At 43.6% G+C, this 17,152-nt stretch overlaps 1 protein-coding gene across 1 annotated transcript in view; it reads left to right on the top strand.

The window, feature by feature from the left end:
- Nucleotides 1-17,152, top strand: part of LOC134344688 (leucine-rich repeat and IQ domain-containing protein 4-like) — a 102,578-nt gene extending 85,426 nt beyond the window's left edge. Inside the window, exon 5 of the mRNA XM_063044771.1 lies at nt 17,024-17,152. Within this exon, the coding sequence (XP_062900841.1) occupies nt 17,024-17,152 (129 nt within the window). The remainder of the gene's footprint in view (nt 1-17,023) is intronic.

Raw genomic sequence — 17,152 nt, 5'->3', positions numbered from 1 at the left:
ACATAACTTCGGTCTTTTTGGTGCTGATAGTGAGTCCGAAGTTGTCGCAGGCTTGTGAGAAGCAGTCCATTTCACGCTGCATCTCCTGCTCTGTGCTGGCGTTGAGTGCGCAGTCATCAGCAATCAAGAAGTCTCTGATGACAGTCTCTTGCACCTTTGTAACTGCCTGCAGGCACCTAAGGTTGAGCAAGGTCCCTCACAGGTGGATAGGGTAGTGAAGAAAGCTTATGGGGTGTTAACTTTCATAAGTCGAGGGATAGAGTTTAAGAGTCGCAATGTAATGATGCAGCTCTATAAAACTCTGGTTAGGCCACACTTGGAGTACTGTGTCCAGTTCTGGTCACCTCACTATAGGAAGGATGTGGAAGCATTGGAAAGGGTACAGAGGAGATTTACCAGGATGCTGCCTGGTTTAGAGAGTATGGATTATGATCAGAGATTAAGGGAGCTAGGGCTTTACTCTTTGGAGAGAAGGAGGATGAGAGGAGACATGATAGAGGTGTACAAGATAATAAGAGGAACAGATAGAGTGGATAGCCAGCGCCTCTTCCCCAGGGCACCACTGCTCATTACAAGTGGACATGGCTTTAAAGTAAGGGGTGGGAAGTTCAAGGGGGATATTAGAGGAAGGTTTTTTACTCAGAGAGTGGTTAGTGCGTGGAATGCACTGCCTGAGTCAGTGGTGGAGGCAGATACACTAGTGAAGTTTAAGAGACTACTAGACAGGTATATGGAGGAATCTAAGGTGGGGGCTTATATGGGAGGCAGGGTTTGAGGGTCGACACAACATTGTGGGCCGAAGGGCCTGTACTGTGCTGTACTATTCTATGTTCTATGATCTAAGGTTGAACAACCTGCCATCAGTCCTGTACCTGACATGGATTCCTTCTTCGTAGTTACGGAAGGCATCTGTCAGCATGACAGAGAATACCATACTGAACAGAGTCGGGGCAAGAACGCAGCCTTGTTTGACGCCATTTGTCACTGGGAAGGCCTCCGACTCATTGCCGTCATCCAGAACTTTCACCATCATACCGTCGTGGAACTGCCGGACGATTGTGATGAACTTGCTGAGGCAGCCAAACTTCTCCATGATTTTCCATAAGCCTTCTCTGCTGACCATATCGAAAGCCTTGGTTAGATCGACAAAGGTCATGAAGAGGTTGCTGTGTTGCTCCTGGCATTTTTTCCAGGAGTTGGCGCGCAGCAAAAATCATGTCCGTGGTCCCACGTTCAGCACGGAAGCCGCACTGGCTTTCTGGGAGCAGACCTTGCTCAAGATGTTGGAGAAGGCGGTTGAGCAGGACGTGGGCCAGAATCTTCCCCGCAATGAACAAGAGGGAGATGCCTCGATGGTTGTCGCAAGACTGGCGGTTGCCTTTCCTCTTGTAGATGTGGACTATGCTGGCATCTTTCAGCTGTTGCGGGACCTGTCCCTTTTTCCACATGGACTGGAAGAGAACAGTCAGCATTTGCATCATGACAGGGCCTCCTGCTTTGTATACCTCAGCAGGGATTGCATCGGGTCCTGGCGCTTTGCCACAGGAGAGTTGCTTCACTCCCTTCCTGACTTCATCTACTGTGGGGAGGGTGTCGAGGTTCTTGTTGATCTCTACCTGGGGCAGGCGGGCAATGGCCTCGTCGTTGATGTCGGCAGGGCGGTTAAGGACGTTGTTAAAGTGCTCAGCCCACTGATCCAGAATCTGCTTCTTCTCTGTCAGCAGCTGCGTCTCATCTGCGTTGAGGAGAGGTGAGGAGCCGGAGGACTGGGGTCCGTATACAGCCTTAAGCGCATCGTAGAAGCGCTTATGTCATGGCTGTCTGCATAGCCCTAGATTTCATCGGCCTTCTTGCTGAACCAGCTGTCCTGCATCTCGCGAAGTTTTTTCTGTACCTCTCTTCTTGAGTTGGTAAAGGCATCTTTCTTGGCTAGCGACGTGGGGTCGTTCTGATGCGCTCTGTAATGTTGATGTTTCTCCGTTAGTAGTGCCTGTATTTCTTCATCATTCTCATCGAACCAGTCTTGGTTTCTTCGGGTTGCTGGTCCGAGATGTTCAAGGGCGGTAGTGTAGACAGCGTCTCTGAAGGCCGTCCACTGTTCCTCAACGCTGGTCCCGTCTTCCTGTGGTGTGTCTGGCAGTCTGCCTTCAAGGTCATCGACGAATTCTTCTGCAACCCTGCTGCTTTTCAGCTTAGACACATTCAGCCTTTTTGCAGTCTTCTGCCCTTGGGGTCTTCTCATCGGCAGAATGTGAAGCCTGAACTTGGACACAATGAGGCGGTGATCGGTCCAGCAGTCGGCACCACGCATGGCTCTCATCACTCTGACATCCATCCTGTCCCTCTTCCTGGTGATGATGTAGTCAATCTGGTTTGATGTACAAAGGCTGTAATAAATCTAGTCAAGGAGAAAAGAAAAGCTTACAAAAGGTTCAGAGAGCTAGTTAATGTTAGAGATCTAGAAGATTATAAGGCTAGCAGGAAGGAGTTTAAAAAAGAAATTAGGAGAGCCAAAAGGGGCCATGAGAAGGCCTTGGTGGGCAGGATTAAGGAAAACCCCAAGGCATTCTACAAGTATGTGAAGAGCAAGAGGATAAGACGTGAAAGAATAGGACCTATCAATGTGACAGTGGGAAAGTGTGTATGGAACCGGAGGAAATAGCAGAGGTACTTAATGAATACTTAATTTCAGTATTCACTATGGAAAAGGATCTTGGTGATTGTAGTGCTGACTTGCAGCAAACTGAAAAGCTTGAGCATGTAGCTATTAAGAAAGAGGATGTGCTAGAGCTTTTGGAAAGCATCAAGTTGGATAAGTCGCCGGGACCAGATGAGATGTACCCCAGGCTACTGTGGGGGGCAAGGGAGATTGCTGAGCCTCTGGCGATGATCTTTGAATCATCAACGGTGACGGGAGAGGTTCCAGAGGATTGGGGGATTGCGGATATTGTTCCTTTATTCAAGAAAGGGAGTAGAGATAACCCAGGAAATTATAAACCAGTGAGGCTTACTTCAGTGGTTGGTAAGTTGATGGAGAATATCCTGAGAGGTAGGATTTATGAACATTTGGAGAGGTATAATTTGATTAGGAATAGTCAGCATGGTTTTATCAAGGGCAGGTTGTGCCTTACGAGCCTGATTGAACTGTTTGAGGATGTGACTAAACACATTGATGAAGGAAGAGCAGTAGATGTAGTGTATATGGATTTCAGCAAGGCATTTGATAACATACCCTGTGGAAGATTTATTGAGAAAGTAAGGAGGCATGGGATCCAAAGGGACATTGATTTGTGGATCCAGAACTGGCTTGCCCACAGAAGGGAAAGAGTGGTTGTAGACAGGTCATATTCTGCATGGAGGTCGGTGACCAGTGGTGTGCCTCAGGGATTTGTTCTGGGACCCTTACTCTTCGCCATTTTTACAAATGACCTGGATGAGGAAGTGGAGGGATGGGTCAGTAAATTTGCTGATGATACAAAGGTTGGGGGTGTTGTGGATAGTGTGGAGGGCTATCAGAGGTTACAGTGGGACATCGATAGGATGCAAAACTGGGCTGAGAAGGAGCAGATGGAGTTCAACCCAGATAAGTGTGAAGTGGTTCATTTTGATAGGTCAAATATGATGGCAGAATATAGTATTAATGGTAAGACTCTTGGCAGTGTGGAGGATCAGAGGGATCTTGGGGTCCAAGTCCATAGGACGCTCAAAGGAGCTGCGCAGGTTGACTTTGTGGTTAAGAAGGCATATGGTGTATTTGCCTTCATCAATCGTAGAATTGAATTTAGGAGCCGAGAGGTAATGTTGCAGCTATATAGGACCTTGGTCAGACCCCACTTTGAGTACTGTGCTCAGTTCTGGTCGTCTCACTACTGGAAAGATGTGGAAGTCATTGAAAGGGTGCAGAGGAGATTTATAAGGATGTTGCCTGGATTGGGGAGCATGCCTTATGAAAACAGGTTAAGTGAACGCGGCATTTTCTCCTTGGAGCGATGGAGGATAAGAGGTGACCTGTTAGAGGTGTATAAGATGATGAGAGGCATTGATCGTGTGATAGTCAAAGGCTTTTCTCAGGGCTGAAATGGTTGCCACAAGAGGACACAGGTTTAAGGTGCTGGGGAGTAGGTACAGAGGAGATGTCAGGAGTAAGTTTTTTATGCATAGAGTGGTGAGTGCGTGGAATGGGCTGCCAGCAATGGTGGTGGAGGTGGGTACGATAGGGTCTTTTAAGAGACTTTTGGATAGGTACATGGAGCTTAGAAAAATAGAGGGCTATGGGTAAACTTAATAATTTTTAACGTAGGGACATGTTTGGCACAAGTTTGTGGGCCGAAGGGCCTGTATTGTGCTGTAGATTTTCTATGTTTCTCTGCAGGCTCTCTGTTTCCTCAACACTACCCGCTTCTCTACCTGCCTTTGTACCATCGGCAAATTTAGCCACAAATCCATTGTTTCCGTAGTCCAAATCATTGACGCACATCGAAAAAAGCAGCAGTCCCAACACCGATCCCTGTGGAACTCTTCTGGTAACCGGCAGCCAGCCAGAATAGGATCCCTTTATTCCCACTCTGTTTTCTGCCAACTAGCTCCACCCACGGTAGTAACTTCCCTATAATTCCATGGGCTCTTATCTTGCTAAGCAGTCTCTTGTGCAGCACCTTGTCAAAGGCCTTCTGAAAATCTAAGTACACCACGTCTACTGTATGTCCTTTGTCTACTTTGCTTGTAATTTCCTCAAAGAATTTCAGTGGGTTGTCAGGCAAGATTTTCCTTTCAGGAAACCATGCTGGCTTTGGCATATCTTGTCCTCTGTAATCTCATACTTCACAATCGATTCCAACACCTGAATACTTTGCTTCAGTATTCACTAAGGAAAAGGATCTTGGCAATTGTAGGGATGATTTACAGTGGATTGAAAAGCTTGAGCATGAAGAAAGGCATTAAGAAAGAGGATGTGCTGGAGCTTTTGGAAAGCATCAAGTTGGATAAGTCTCCAGGACCGGACGAAATGTACCCAGGCTACTGTGGGAGTTGAGGGAAGAGCTTGCATCATCAATGGGGACGGGAGAGGTTCTGGAGGATTGGAGGGTTGCAGATGTTGTTCCCTTATTCAAGAAATGGAATAGAGATAGCCCAATTGAATTTTTTTGAGGATGTGACTGCACACGTTAATGTAGAGCAGTAAGTGTAGTGTATATGGATTTCAGCAAGGCGTTTGATAAGGTACCCCATGCAGGGCTCGTTCAGAAAGTAAGGAGGCATGGGATCCAAGGGAGCTTTGCTTTGTGGATCAAGAATTGGCTTGCCCACAGAAGGCAAACAGTGGTTGTAGATGGATCTGCATGGAGGTCAGTGACCAGTGGTGTGCCTCAGGGATCTGTTCTGGGACCCCCTTCTCTTTTCTCGAGGCTTGGAGACAGGCTTGGGGTCTTGAGGCTTGAGGCTTGGAGACAGGCTTGGGGTCTTGAGGCTCGAGGCCTGGGGTCTTGAGGCTCGAGGCTTGGAAACAGGCTTGAGGTCTTGAGGCTCGAGGCTTGGAGACAGGCTTGGGGTCTTGAGGCTCAAAGCTTGGAGACAGGCTTGGGGTCTTGAGGCTCGAGGTCTTGAGGCTCGAGGCTTGGAGACAGGCTGGGAACCCACGGAGGCGAGGACAGGAAGAGACAAACACTGAAGAACGACAGACAATTCCATCTCTGCATTGGCGATTGAATTTGACAGTGGTGCTGACGAGGTATCCAGGCAGAGTCAGGCGAGGGGGAAAAAGACAGGGAGGGGAACAGAACAGTCCAGTAGTGAATCCCTGGTTTGCAGAGGTATTTATGTCTCAGCCCCAAAATGAGGATCATGTGCCCACAACAGAAACTGAGAAAAACCAGAAATCCTGGAATAAGGAACTATGGACCAAACCATGAACTGAAACACAGACTTCACAGACCGGACCATGACATATTCAACCTTTCTCTGTAATTGAGTTTCTCAAGTCCCGGCAACATCCTTGTAAAACTTCTCTGCACTCTTTCAACCTTATTAATGTCCTTCCTGTAATTTGGTGACCAAAACTGTACACAATACTCCAAATTTGGCCTCACCAATGCCTTATACAACCTCACCATAACATTTCAACTCCAATACTCAATACTTTGATTTATAAAGGCCAATGTACCAAAAGCTCTCTTTACGACCTTATCTACCTGTGATGGCACTTTTAGGGAATTTTGTATCTGTATTCCCAAATCCCTTTGTTCTACTGCACTCCTCAGTGCTCTACCATTTACCTTGTACGTTCTACCTTGGTTTGTCCTTCAAAAGTGCAATACCTCATACTCGTCTGTATTAAACTCTATCTGCCATTAGCATCACCAACCCTTTCTGTCACACTGTCAATGCCACTTGCTGGTGTGTTAAGTCACAGTCAGACTTACAGCCCAAAAACAGGCCCTTCACTCCATCTGGTCCATTAATCTGCCTTGTCCCATCAATCTGCACCCAGACCAGAGCCCTTCATTACCCTTCCATCCATGTACCTTTCCAAATTTCTCATAAATGTTCAACTCAAACCTCCATCCACCACTTGCATTGGCATCTCGTTCCACACTCTCACCATGAGTGAAGAAATTCCCCTTCATGTTCCCCTTAAATATTTCAAGTTTCACCCTTAACATAGAAACATAGAAACATAGAAAATAGGTGCAGGAGTAGGCCATTCGGCCCTTCGAGCCTGCACCGCCATTTATTATGATCATGGCTGATCATCCAACTCAGAACCCCGCCCCAGCCTTTCCTCCATACCCCCTGACCCCCGTAGCCACAAGGGCCATATCTAACTCCCTCTTAAATATAGCCAATGAACTGGCCTCAACAGTTTCCTGTGGCAGAGAATTCCACAGATTCACCACTCTCTGTGTGAAGAAGTTTTTCCTAATCTCAGTCCTAAAAGGCTTCCCCTCTATCCTCAAACTGTCACCCCTCGTTCTGGACTTCCCCAACATCGGGAACAATCTTCCTGCATCTAGCCTGTCCAATCCCTTTAGGATCTTATACATTTCAATCAGATCCCCCCTCAATCTTCTAAATTCCAATGAGTACAAGCCCAATTCATCCAGTCTTTCTTCATATGAAAGTCCCGCCATCCCGCCATAACATTTACAGAAAGCTAAGAGAGATGGAGGTTTAGCATTACCTAACTTTAGATTCTATTATTGGGCTATTAATATTCGACATATGAAATTTTGGTTACTTGACCAGGACATACTATCTATTCCTAAATGGGTAGCATTGGAATTACAATCTGTTCAGGGTTATACACTTGGTTCTATTTTAGGCTCCTCTCTCCCTTTTGATTCGAAACGTCTTAAGCAGGTCTCTAACCCGATAGTTAAATATGCTTTGCGCATTTGGTTTCAATTCAGAAAATTTTTTGATCTTAATCAATTCGGGTTAGCGATTCCTATTTTAGGTAACATATTTTTTCCTCCCTCTTTTACGGATCGCGCTTTTCAAACTTGGAAGACTAAGGGTATTTTACGGTTTTTGGATTTATTTTTAGATGGTTCCCTTATGTCTTTTGAACAATTATCTAATAAATATAACTTATCAAGAATACATTTTTTTTAGATATTTACAAGTTAGAAATTTCCTAAGTACTATACTTTCTTCCTTTCCAATGCTTCCTCCTACATATATTTTAGATTCGATAATTAACCTTAATCCATGTCAGAAAGGTGCATCGGCTATGATTTATAATATTATTATGAAACTTAGGAAAGCTCCATTTGATAAGATTAGGGTAGATTGGGAACAGGAATTGGGGCTTACCATTTCTGTGGATGATTGGGGGCAGATTTTACAATTAGTTAATACTTCCTCTATTTGTGCTAAACATTCCCTAATTCAATTTAAAGTGGTTCATAGAGCACATATGTCCAAAGATAAGTTAGCGCGTTTTTACTCGCATATTAATCCTTTCTGTGATAGATGTTCGGGGCAGATAGCCTCTTTAACTCATATGTTTTGGTCTTGCCCTACTTTGGAAACTTTTTGGAGAGATATTTTCAATATTATTTCTAAGGTATTAAATATAGATATCTCTCCTCACCCTATTACTGCTATCTTTGGACTACCTAAAATTTCTAGTAATCTTTTCCCTTCAGCCCGTAGAATGATTGCATTTCTTACTTTAATGGTGAAAAGATGTATTTTACAACATTGGAAAGAGCTTAATGCTCCAACTACCTTTTTTTGGTTTTCTCAGACGATTTTATGTTTGAATTTGGAGAAAATTAGAAGTAACCTTTATGATTCTTCATTTAAATTTGAACAGATTTGGGGACCTTTTATTCGATATTTTCATTTAATGTAATATTTACCCTTCTTGTTTTTTTTTCACTGTTTTTAATGGAGGTCGGGATTGAGGACGTGATTTTAAGTTTAACTCTGTTTGGTTTCAAGTTAGCCCATTGCTTTGCCTTGCTTTTAGTTAGCTGCACGGTGGGTTTTTTTTTGGGGGGGGGGGGTTCTTTTTTTTCCATTGATATATATAAAATTTAGTATACTATTATGTTATCTTGGTTTCTTATGTTTAAATTACATTGTTTGTAGTATTTTCTTTTTGGTATTGATATCTTTTGGAATTTTATTATACTTTAACATTGTATTAATGTTTATATGGCTTACCTTTTTTGTATACTTACTCAATAAAAAGATTTAAAAAGAAAAAGAAAGTCCTAAAAGGCTTCCCCTCTATCCTCAAACTGTGACCCCTCGTTCTGGACTTCCCCAACATTGGGAACAATCTTCCTGCATCTAGCCTGTCCAATCCCTTTAGGATCTTATACATTTCAATCAGATCCCCCCTCAATCTTCTAAATTCCAATGAGTACAAGCCCAATTCATCCAGTCTTTCTTCATATGAAAGTCCCGCCATCCCAGGAATCAATCTGGTGAACCTTCTTTGTACTCCCTCTATGGCAAAGATGTCTTTTCTCAGATTAGGGGACCAAAACTGCACACAATACTCCAGGTGTGGTCTCACCAAGGCCTTGTACAACTGCAGTAGTACCTCCCTGCTCCTGTACTCGAATCCTCTCGCTATAAATGCCAGCATACCATTCGCCTTTTTCACCGCCTGCTGTACCTGCATGCCCACTTTCAATGACTGGTGTATAATGACACCCAGGTCTCGTTGCACCTCCCCTTTTCCTAATCGGCCACCATTCAGATAATAATCTGTTTTCCTATTTTTGCCACCAAAGTGGATAACTTCACATTTATCCACATTAAATTGCATCTGCCATGAATTTGCCCACTCACCCAACCTATCCAAGTCACCCTGCATCCTCTTAGCATCCTCCTCACTGCTAACACTGCCACCCAGCTTCGTGTCATCCGCAAACTTGGAGATGCTGCATATAATTCCCTCATCCAAGTCATTAATATATATTGTAAACAACTGGGGTCCCAGCACTGAGCCTTGCGGTACCCCACTAGTCACCGCCTGCCATTCTGAAAAGGTCCCGTTTATTCCCACTCTTTGCTTCCTGTCTGCTAACCAATTCTCCACCCACACCAATACCTTACCCCCAATACCGTGTGCTTTAAGTTTGCACACTAATCTCCTGTGTGGGACCTTGTCAAAAGCCTTTTGAAAATCCAAATATACCACATCCACTGGTTCTCCCCTATCCACTCTACTAGTTACATCCTCAAAAAATTCTATGAGATTCGTCAGACATGATTTTCCTTTCACAAATCCATGCTGACTTTGTCCGATCATTTCACCGCTTTCCAAATGTGCTGTTATCACATCCTTGATAACTGACTCCAGCAGTTTCCCCACCACCGACGTTAGGCTAACTGGTCTATAATTCCCCGGTTTCTCTCTCCCTCCTTTTTTAAAAAGTGGGGTTACATTAGCCACCCTCCAATCCTCAGGAACTAGTCCAGAATTTAACGAGTTTTGAAAAATTATCACTAATGCATCCACTATTTCTTGGGCTACTTCTTTAAGCACTCTAGGATGCAGACCATCTGGCCCTGGGGATTTATCTGCCTTCAATCCCTTCAATTTACCTAACACCACTTCCCTACTAACATGTATTTCGCTCAGTTCCTCCATCCCACTGGACCCTCTGTCCCTTACTATTTCTGGAAGATTATTTATGTCCTCCTTAGTGAAGACAGAACCAAAGTAAATATTCAATTGGTCTGCCATGTCCTTGCTCCCCATAATCAATTCACCTGTTTCTGTCTGCAGGGGACCTACATTTGTCTTTACCAGTCTTTTCCTTTTTACATATCTATAAAAGCTTTTACAGTCCATTTTTATGTTCCCTGCCAGTTTTCTCTCATAATCTTTTTTCCCCTTCCTAATTAAGCCCTTTGTCCTCCTCTGCTGAACTCTGAATTTCTCCCAGTCCTCAGGTGAGCCACTTTCTCTGGCTAATTTGTATGCTTCTATTCAGTCCAGAATAGTACCCATGTAGTGTCAGTGGAAAAAGCCTGCTTGCATACACCCTCTCTATACTCCTCATAATTTGGTGTACCTCTATCAAATCTTCCCTCATTTTCCTATGCTTCAGAGAATAAAGTATCAACTTATTCTACCATTCTTTATAATTCAGGTCCTTAAGTTCCGGCAAAATCCTAGTAAATGTTCTCTCTACTCTATCAATCTTACCTTTTATGTACATAGGTGATCAGAACTGCATATGATACTCAACTAGGCCTCACCAACATCTTATACAGCTTCAACATAACATCCCAACTCTTGTATTCAATATTTAAGTCCAGGAAAAGAGATAAAGACCAGATGACTCCATGGCTGATCAGCAGGTATAGTGGGCACAGACTCAGGTTCTGAAATTATTCTGGGGTAGAGGTGATCTGTACAAGAAGGGGACCAATACCCTTGCAGGGAAAGTTGTTTTGCCACTAGGGAGGGTTTAAAACTAGATAGGCAGGGGGTTGGAATTTGAGAGTGCAAAGCCACTGAGAAGGCCAAATTTGAAGAAATGAGAAAGGATCTAAAAAGCGTGGATTGGGACAGGTTGTTCTCTGGCAAAGATGTGATTGGTAGGTGGGAAGCCTTCAAAGGGGAAATTTTGAGAGTGCAGAGTTTGTATGTTCCTGTCAGGATTAAAGGCAAATTGAATAGGAATAAGGAACCTTGGTTCTCAAGGGATATTGCAACTCTGATAAAGAAGAAGAGGGAGTTGTATGAAATGTATAGGAAACAGGGGGTAAATCAGGTGCTTGAAGAGTATAAGAAGTGCAAGAAAATACTTAAGAAAGAAATCAGGAGGGCAAAAAGAAGACATGAGGTTGCCTTGGCAGTCAAAGTGAAGGATAATCCAAAGAGCTTTTACAAGTATATTAAGAGCAAAAGAATTGTAAGGGATAAAATTGGTCCTCTTGAAGATCAGAGTGGTCGGCTTTGTGCGGAACCAAAGGAAATGGGAGAGATATTAAACAGGTTTTTTGCGTCTGTATTTACTAAGGAAGCTGGCATGAAATCTATGGAATTGAGGGAATCAAGTAGTGAGACAATGGAAACTGTACAGATTGAAAAGGAGGAGGTGCTTGCTGTCTTGAGGAAAATTAAAGTGGATAAATCCCCGGGACCTGACAAAGTGTTCCCTCGGACCTTGAAGGAGACTAGTGTTGAAATTGCGGGGGCCCTGGCAGAAATATTAAAAATGTCGCTGTCTACGGGTGAAGTGCCGGAGGATTGGAGAGTGGCTCATGTTGTTCCGTTGTTTAAAAAAGGATCGAAAAGTAATCCGGGAAATTATAGGCCGGTGAGTTTAACGTCAGTAGTAGGTAAGTTATTGGAGGGCGTACTAAGAGACAGAATCTACAAGCATTTGGATAGACAGGGGCTTATTAGGGAGAGTCAACATGGCTTTGTGCGTGGTAGGTCATGTTTGACCAATCTGTTGGAGTTTTTCAAGGAGGTTACCAGGAAAGTGGATGAAGGGAAGGCAGTGGATATTGTCTACATGGACTTCAGTAAGGCCTTTGACAAGGTCCCGCATGGGAGGTTAGTTAGGAAAATTCAGTCGCTAGGTATACATGGAGAGGTGGTAAATTGGATTAGACATTGGCTCGATGGAAGAAGCCAGAGAGTGGTGGTAGAGAATTGCTTCTCCGAGTGGAGGCCTGTGACTTGTGGTGTGCCACAGGGATCAGTGCTGGGTCCATTGTTATTTGTCATCTATATCAATGATCTGGATGATAATGTGGTAAATTGGATCAGCAAGTTTGCTGATGATACAAAGATTGGAGGTGTAGTAGACAGTGAGGAAGGTTTTCAGAGCCTGCAGAGGGACTTGGACCAGCTGGAAAAATGGGCTGAAAAATGGCAGATGGAGTTTAATACTGACAAGTGTGAGGTATTGCACGTTGGAAGGACAAATCAACGTAGAACATACAGGGTTAATGGTAAGGCATTGAGGAGTGCAGTGGAACAGAGGTATCTGGGAATACAGATACAAAATTCCCTAAAAGTGTCGTCACAGGTAGATAGGGTCGTAAAGAGAGCTTTTGGTACATAGGCCTTTATTAATCGTAGTATTGAGTATAAGAGCTGGAATGTTATGATGAGGTTGTATAAGGCATTGGTGAGGCCGAATCTGGAGTATTGTGTTCAGTTTTGGTCACCAAATTACAGGAAGGATATAAATAAGGTTGAAAGAGTGCAGAGAAGGTTTACAAGGATGTTGCCGGGACTTGAAAAACTCAGTTACAGAGAAAGGTTGAATAGGTTAGGACTTTATTCCCTGGAGCGTAGAAGAATGAGGGGAGATTTGATAGAGGTATATAAAATTATGATGGGTATAGATAGAGTGAATGCAAGCAGGCTTTTTCCACTGAGGCAAGGGGAGAAAAAAACCAGAGGACATGGGTTAAGGGTGAGGGAGGAAAAGTTTAAAGGGAACATTAGCAGGGGCTTCTTCACACAGAGAGTGGTGGGAGTATGGAATGAGCTGCCAGACGAGGTGGTAAATGGGGGTTCTTCTTTAACATTTAAGAATAAATTGGACAGATAAATGGATGGGAGGTGTATGGAGGGATATGGTCTGTGTGCAGGTCAGTGGGACTAGGCAGAAAATGGTTCGGCACAGCCAAGAAGGGCCAAAGGGCCTGTTTCTGTGCTGTAGTTTCTATGGTTTAAGACAGGAGTACATGCAGCAACCAAAGAGTCTTGCAATCAGGATAACCGTGTTCACAGTTAAAGGGCAGATTGGACCACTGTTTTAGATTGCATTGATTTTATTGCACGTACTGTAGCCTAAAAGGTAAGGTAGATGAACTGAGGACCTGGATTTCCTCTAGGAATAGAATATTGCTGCCATACGGAATGTGGCTGAGAGAAGGGTAGGACTGGTAGCTCATTGTTCTGTGATATCAGTTTAAGATGATGCTGCTGAGAGTGAGGGACAACTTACCAGTGGTTAAAAAAACAAGAAATACAACTATTTTATTAGTAATACTTTTTCTGTAAAAACATTATGGTAAACAATCACTGTAAACAATGAAGAGATGAGCGAAGGCAAAGCTGAGTTGAGAGTCAAAGCATGCTGGTGCGAAGTGAAATTGGGATGAGGTCGAGGCATGTTCAAGACAAAGTTGGGGTGGAGGCAGATTCGGGACCCATCCACCTAGACCGAGAGCAAAGTTTGATCGATCTAAGCACCAGGCTGATTTGAAAAGGCTGGATACGGGCCGAAACATGGCGACAGAGTCCAGGCCCAGAGCATATCGATGTGACAGGGGTCAGGCCTTAGTGCAATTTAAATGCCAGGCCAGATGGATTGAAAAGGCAGGGTGTTGGGACCAGAGGCGAGGGTCAGGCCAGTTCTGTTCACTGCCCTGTGATGGTTGCTCTGCTCTTCACTGCACTGGGGCTGAGACGATGGACGTGCTCCAGGATTCGTGCCTGAGGACTCGCTTTTGTTCTGACTGCTAATTGCTTACTTTTATCGTTTGCACAGTCTTTCTTGTTCTCTCTGCACATTGGGTGTTAGTTTTTTATGGGATCTTTTGGGTTTCTTGTTTTGTGGCTTCCTGTGAGGAGATGAATCTCAAAGTTGAATAATGCATACATACTTTGATATTAAATGTACTTTGAACTTTATGTGGGACAGAGGAACAAGAAGAATGAAGGGTTTTTTTTGATAGAGGAGGTCATAACCATAAGACCTATGAGCAGAATTAGACCATTTGGCCCATTGAGTGCTTCGCCATTCCATCATAGCAGCAGTGCTTAGAGAGGACATTCTCGGGGATCACCTAATGAGTCCATTTGGGTAGAACTTAGAAATAAGGAGGAGAGCTTCACCTTGCTAGGTTATATTACCATTCTATGTTCTATTATAACTCCCCTCCCAACCTAGTAGTCAGCAGGAATGAGCAGATGTGTCAAGAAATTGTACTTAGCTGTGAGAATAGTGGGGTAGTACGAGTAGATTTCAATTTTTGTGGTTTCAACTGGGCCATCCAGAGTTCGAAGGGCCTGGATGGGGCAGAATTTGGGAAGTAGATCAAGGACAGTTCTGTGATGCAGTATATAGAGGAAGGAGCAATACTCAATGAAGAGGAGTCAAGTAACTGAAATGGCAGTTGGGCAGCAGTTTGGGTCCAGTGGCCATGATTCTAATAGTTTTGAAATAGTTATGGAAAAAGAGAGAATAAATCCAATAGTAGAGCAGGCCAAACTTTGGGGGCATTAGGCAGAATCAGCTGGGGTTGATTGGGTGACTCTAAAGGCAAAGGGGCAGCTGGCAAGTGGGAGATTTTTAAAAGAGTCCAGCGCAGCACGATCCTTTTAGGTTGAAGGGTAGATATACCAAGTTTAGGGAACACCAGCTGCCGTGAGATATTGAGGAGGTAGAATTAATTTTTAGGCAGCTGGATATGAATGAATTAATCACTCAATGAATATAAAAATGTTAAGAGCAGGCTTAAGGAGGAAATGAGGAGAGCAAAAAGAAGGCATGAGATGGATTTGGCAGAAAGGGTTAAAGATAATCACAAGAGATTCTTCAGTTATATTAACAGTAAAAGGGTAACTAGGGGAGAGACTGGGTCCTCTTAAAGACCATCACCTATGTGTGGAGATGCAAGAGATGGCTGTGATTTTAATGACTATTTATCCTCAATGTTTACAAAGGAAGATATGGATGTGAAAGAAATTAGGGTAATAAGTAGGCAAAAGACGGGCAACTATAGGCCAATTAGCTTAACATCTGTAGTTGGGAAAATGCTTGAAGCTGTCATTAAGGAAGAAATAGCGAAACATTTAGAAACGAGTGGTTCCATAAGACAAACACAGCATGGATTCAGAAAGAGCAGGTCCTGTTTGACAAACTTACTGGAGTTCTTTGAGGACATAATGAGTGCAGTGGATAGAGAGGAACAGGTGGATGTCGTATACTTGGATTTCCAGAAGGCAGTCAATAAGGTGGCGCACAAGAGACTTATAAATAAGATACGGATGCATAGAGTCGGAGGAAGTGTATTGGCATAGATAGTGGATTGGTTAACTGATAGAAAGCAGACAGTTGGTATAAATGGGTGTTTCTCCGGTTGGCAGTCAGTGGTGAGTGGGGTGCCGCAGGGGTCGGTGCTGGGCCCGCAGCTGTTTACCATTTACATTGATGATTTGGAAGAGGGGATTGAGTGTAGTGTAGCAAAATTTGCTGATGGCACTAAACTGAGTAGAAAAGCAAATTGTACAAAGGATGTGGAGAGTCTGCAGAGAGATATACTGTAGATAGGTTAAGTGAGTGGGCCAAGGTCTGGCAGATGGAATACAACATTGGTAAATGCGAGATCATCCACTTTGGAAGGAGTAATAGAAGAGCAGATTATTATTTAAATGGTGAAAGATTGCAGCATGCTGTTGTGCAGAAAGACTTGGGAGTGCTTGTTCATGAATCGCAAAAAGTTGGCTTGCAGGTACAACGGGTTATTAAGAAGGCAAATGGAATGTTGGCCTTCATTGCTCGAGGGATTGAATTCAAGAGCAGGGAGGTCATGCTGCAACTATACAGAGCACTGGTGAGGCTGCACCTGGAGTACTGTGTGCATTTCTGGTATCCATACTAAAATGTTGCCTGGGTTTCATCTCCTAAGTTACAGAGAAAGGTTGAACAAGTTAGGTCTTTATTCTTTGGAGCATAGAAGGTTGAGGGGAGACTTGATAGAGGTGTTTAAAATTATGAGGGGGATTGATAGAGTTGATGTGGTTAGACTTTTTCCATTGAGAGTGGGGAAGATTCAAACAAGAGGGCATGGGTCGAGAATTAGAGGACAAAAGTTTAGGGGTAACATGGCAGGGAACTTCTTTACTCAGAGAGTGGTAGCTGTGTGGAACGAGCTTCCAGCAGAAGTGGTTGAGGCAGGTTCTATGTTGTCATTTAAAGTTAAATTGGATAGATATATGGACAGGAAAGGAATGGAGGGTTATTGGCTGAGTGCAGGTCGGTGGGAATAGGATAGGGTAAGAGTTCGGCACGGACTAGAAGGACCGAGATGGCCTGTTTCCGTGCTGTAATTGTTATATGGTTATATATAGGTGAGACTACAACTAGGGTACATTGCCTCAAGATGTGGAAAGAGATAGATTATGAGGTCAAGAGTCCATCTTATCGTACAAGAGGTCTGTTCAAGAGTCTGATAACAGCATAGGAGTTGTCCTTGAACCTGGTGGTATGTTTTTTCAGGCTGGTGGTATGTATCTTCTGCCTGATGACTCATACTTGTGTAACTTTATAACATACCTCTTTGGTTCTTAAGGTTTCTGACAGAGCCAATGATTTGAATCATTAACTTTTTATTTCCATGGACCCGTCCTGGTCCAGTGATTGCTTCCTGTGTAGTTTGTTATTTGCTATATATGGCAAAGTTACAAGTCTGTACCAAGAGTATGACACTGTCCTGAATAAGAACCATGCATTGTAAGCTCAGAATTGATTCCTAACAAGAGACTCACAGTTAATTCCATTTTCATTCCTTTCTCCAACAGATCCAGGCCTGGTGGCGTGGATTAATGGTGCGGAAGGAACTGGGTCCTTTTCAGAATTTGTTTCCAAATAAGAACAAAAAAGGGAAAAAGAACAAGAAAAATAATATAAAGAAAGGAAAAAAAAAGTAA

The sequence above is a fragment of the Mobula hypostoma genome, chromosome 4, assembly GCF_963921235.1.
Source record: "Mobula hypostoma chromosome 4, sMobHyp1.1, whole genome shotgun sequence".
In the NCBI taxonomy this organism is placed as follows: Eukaryota; Metazoa; Chordata; class Chondrichthyes; order Myliobatiformes; family Myliobatidae; genus Mobula; species Mobula hypostoma.
Note: the sequence above shows the minus strand (reverse complement) of the source record. Positions and strands in the feature narration are given on the sequence as shown.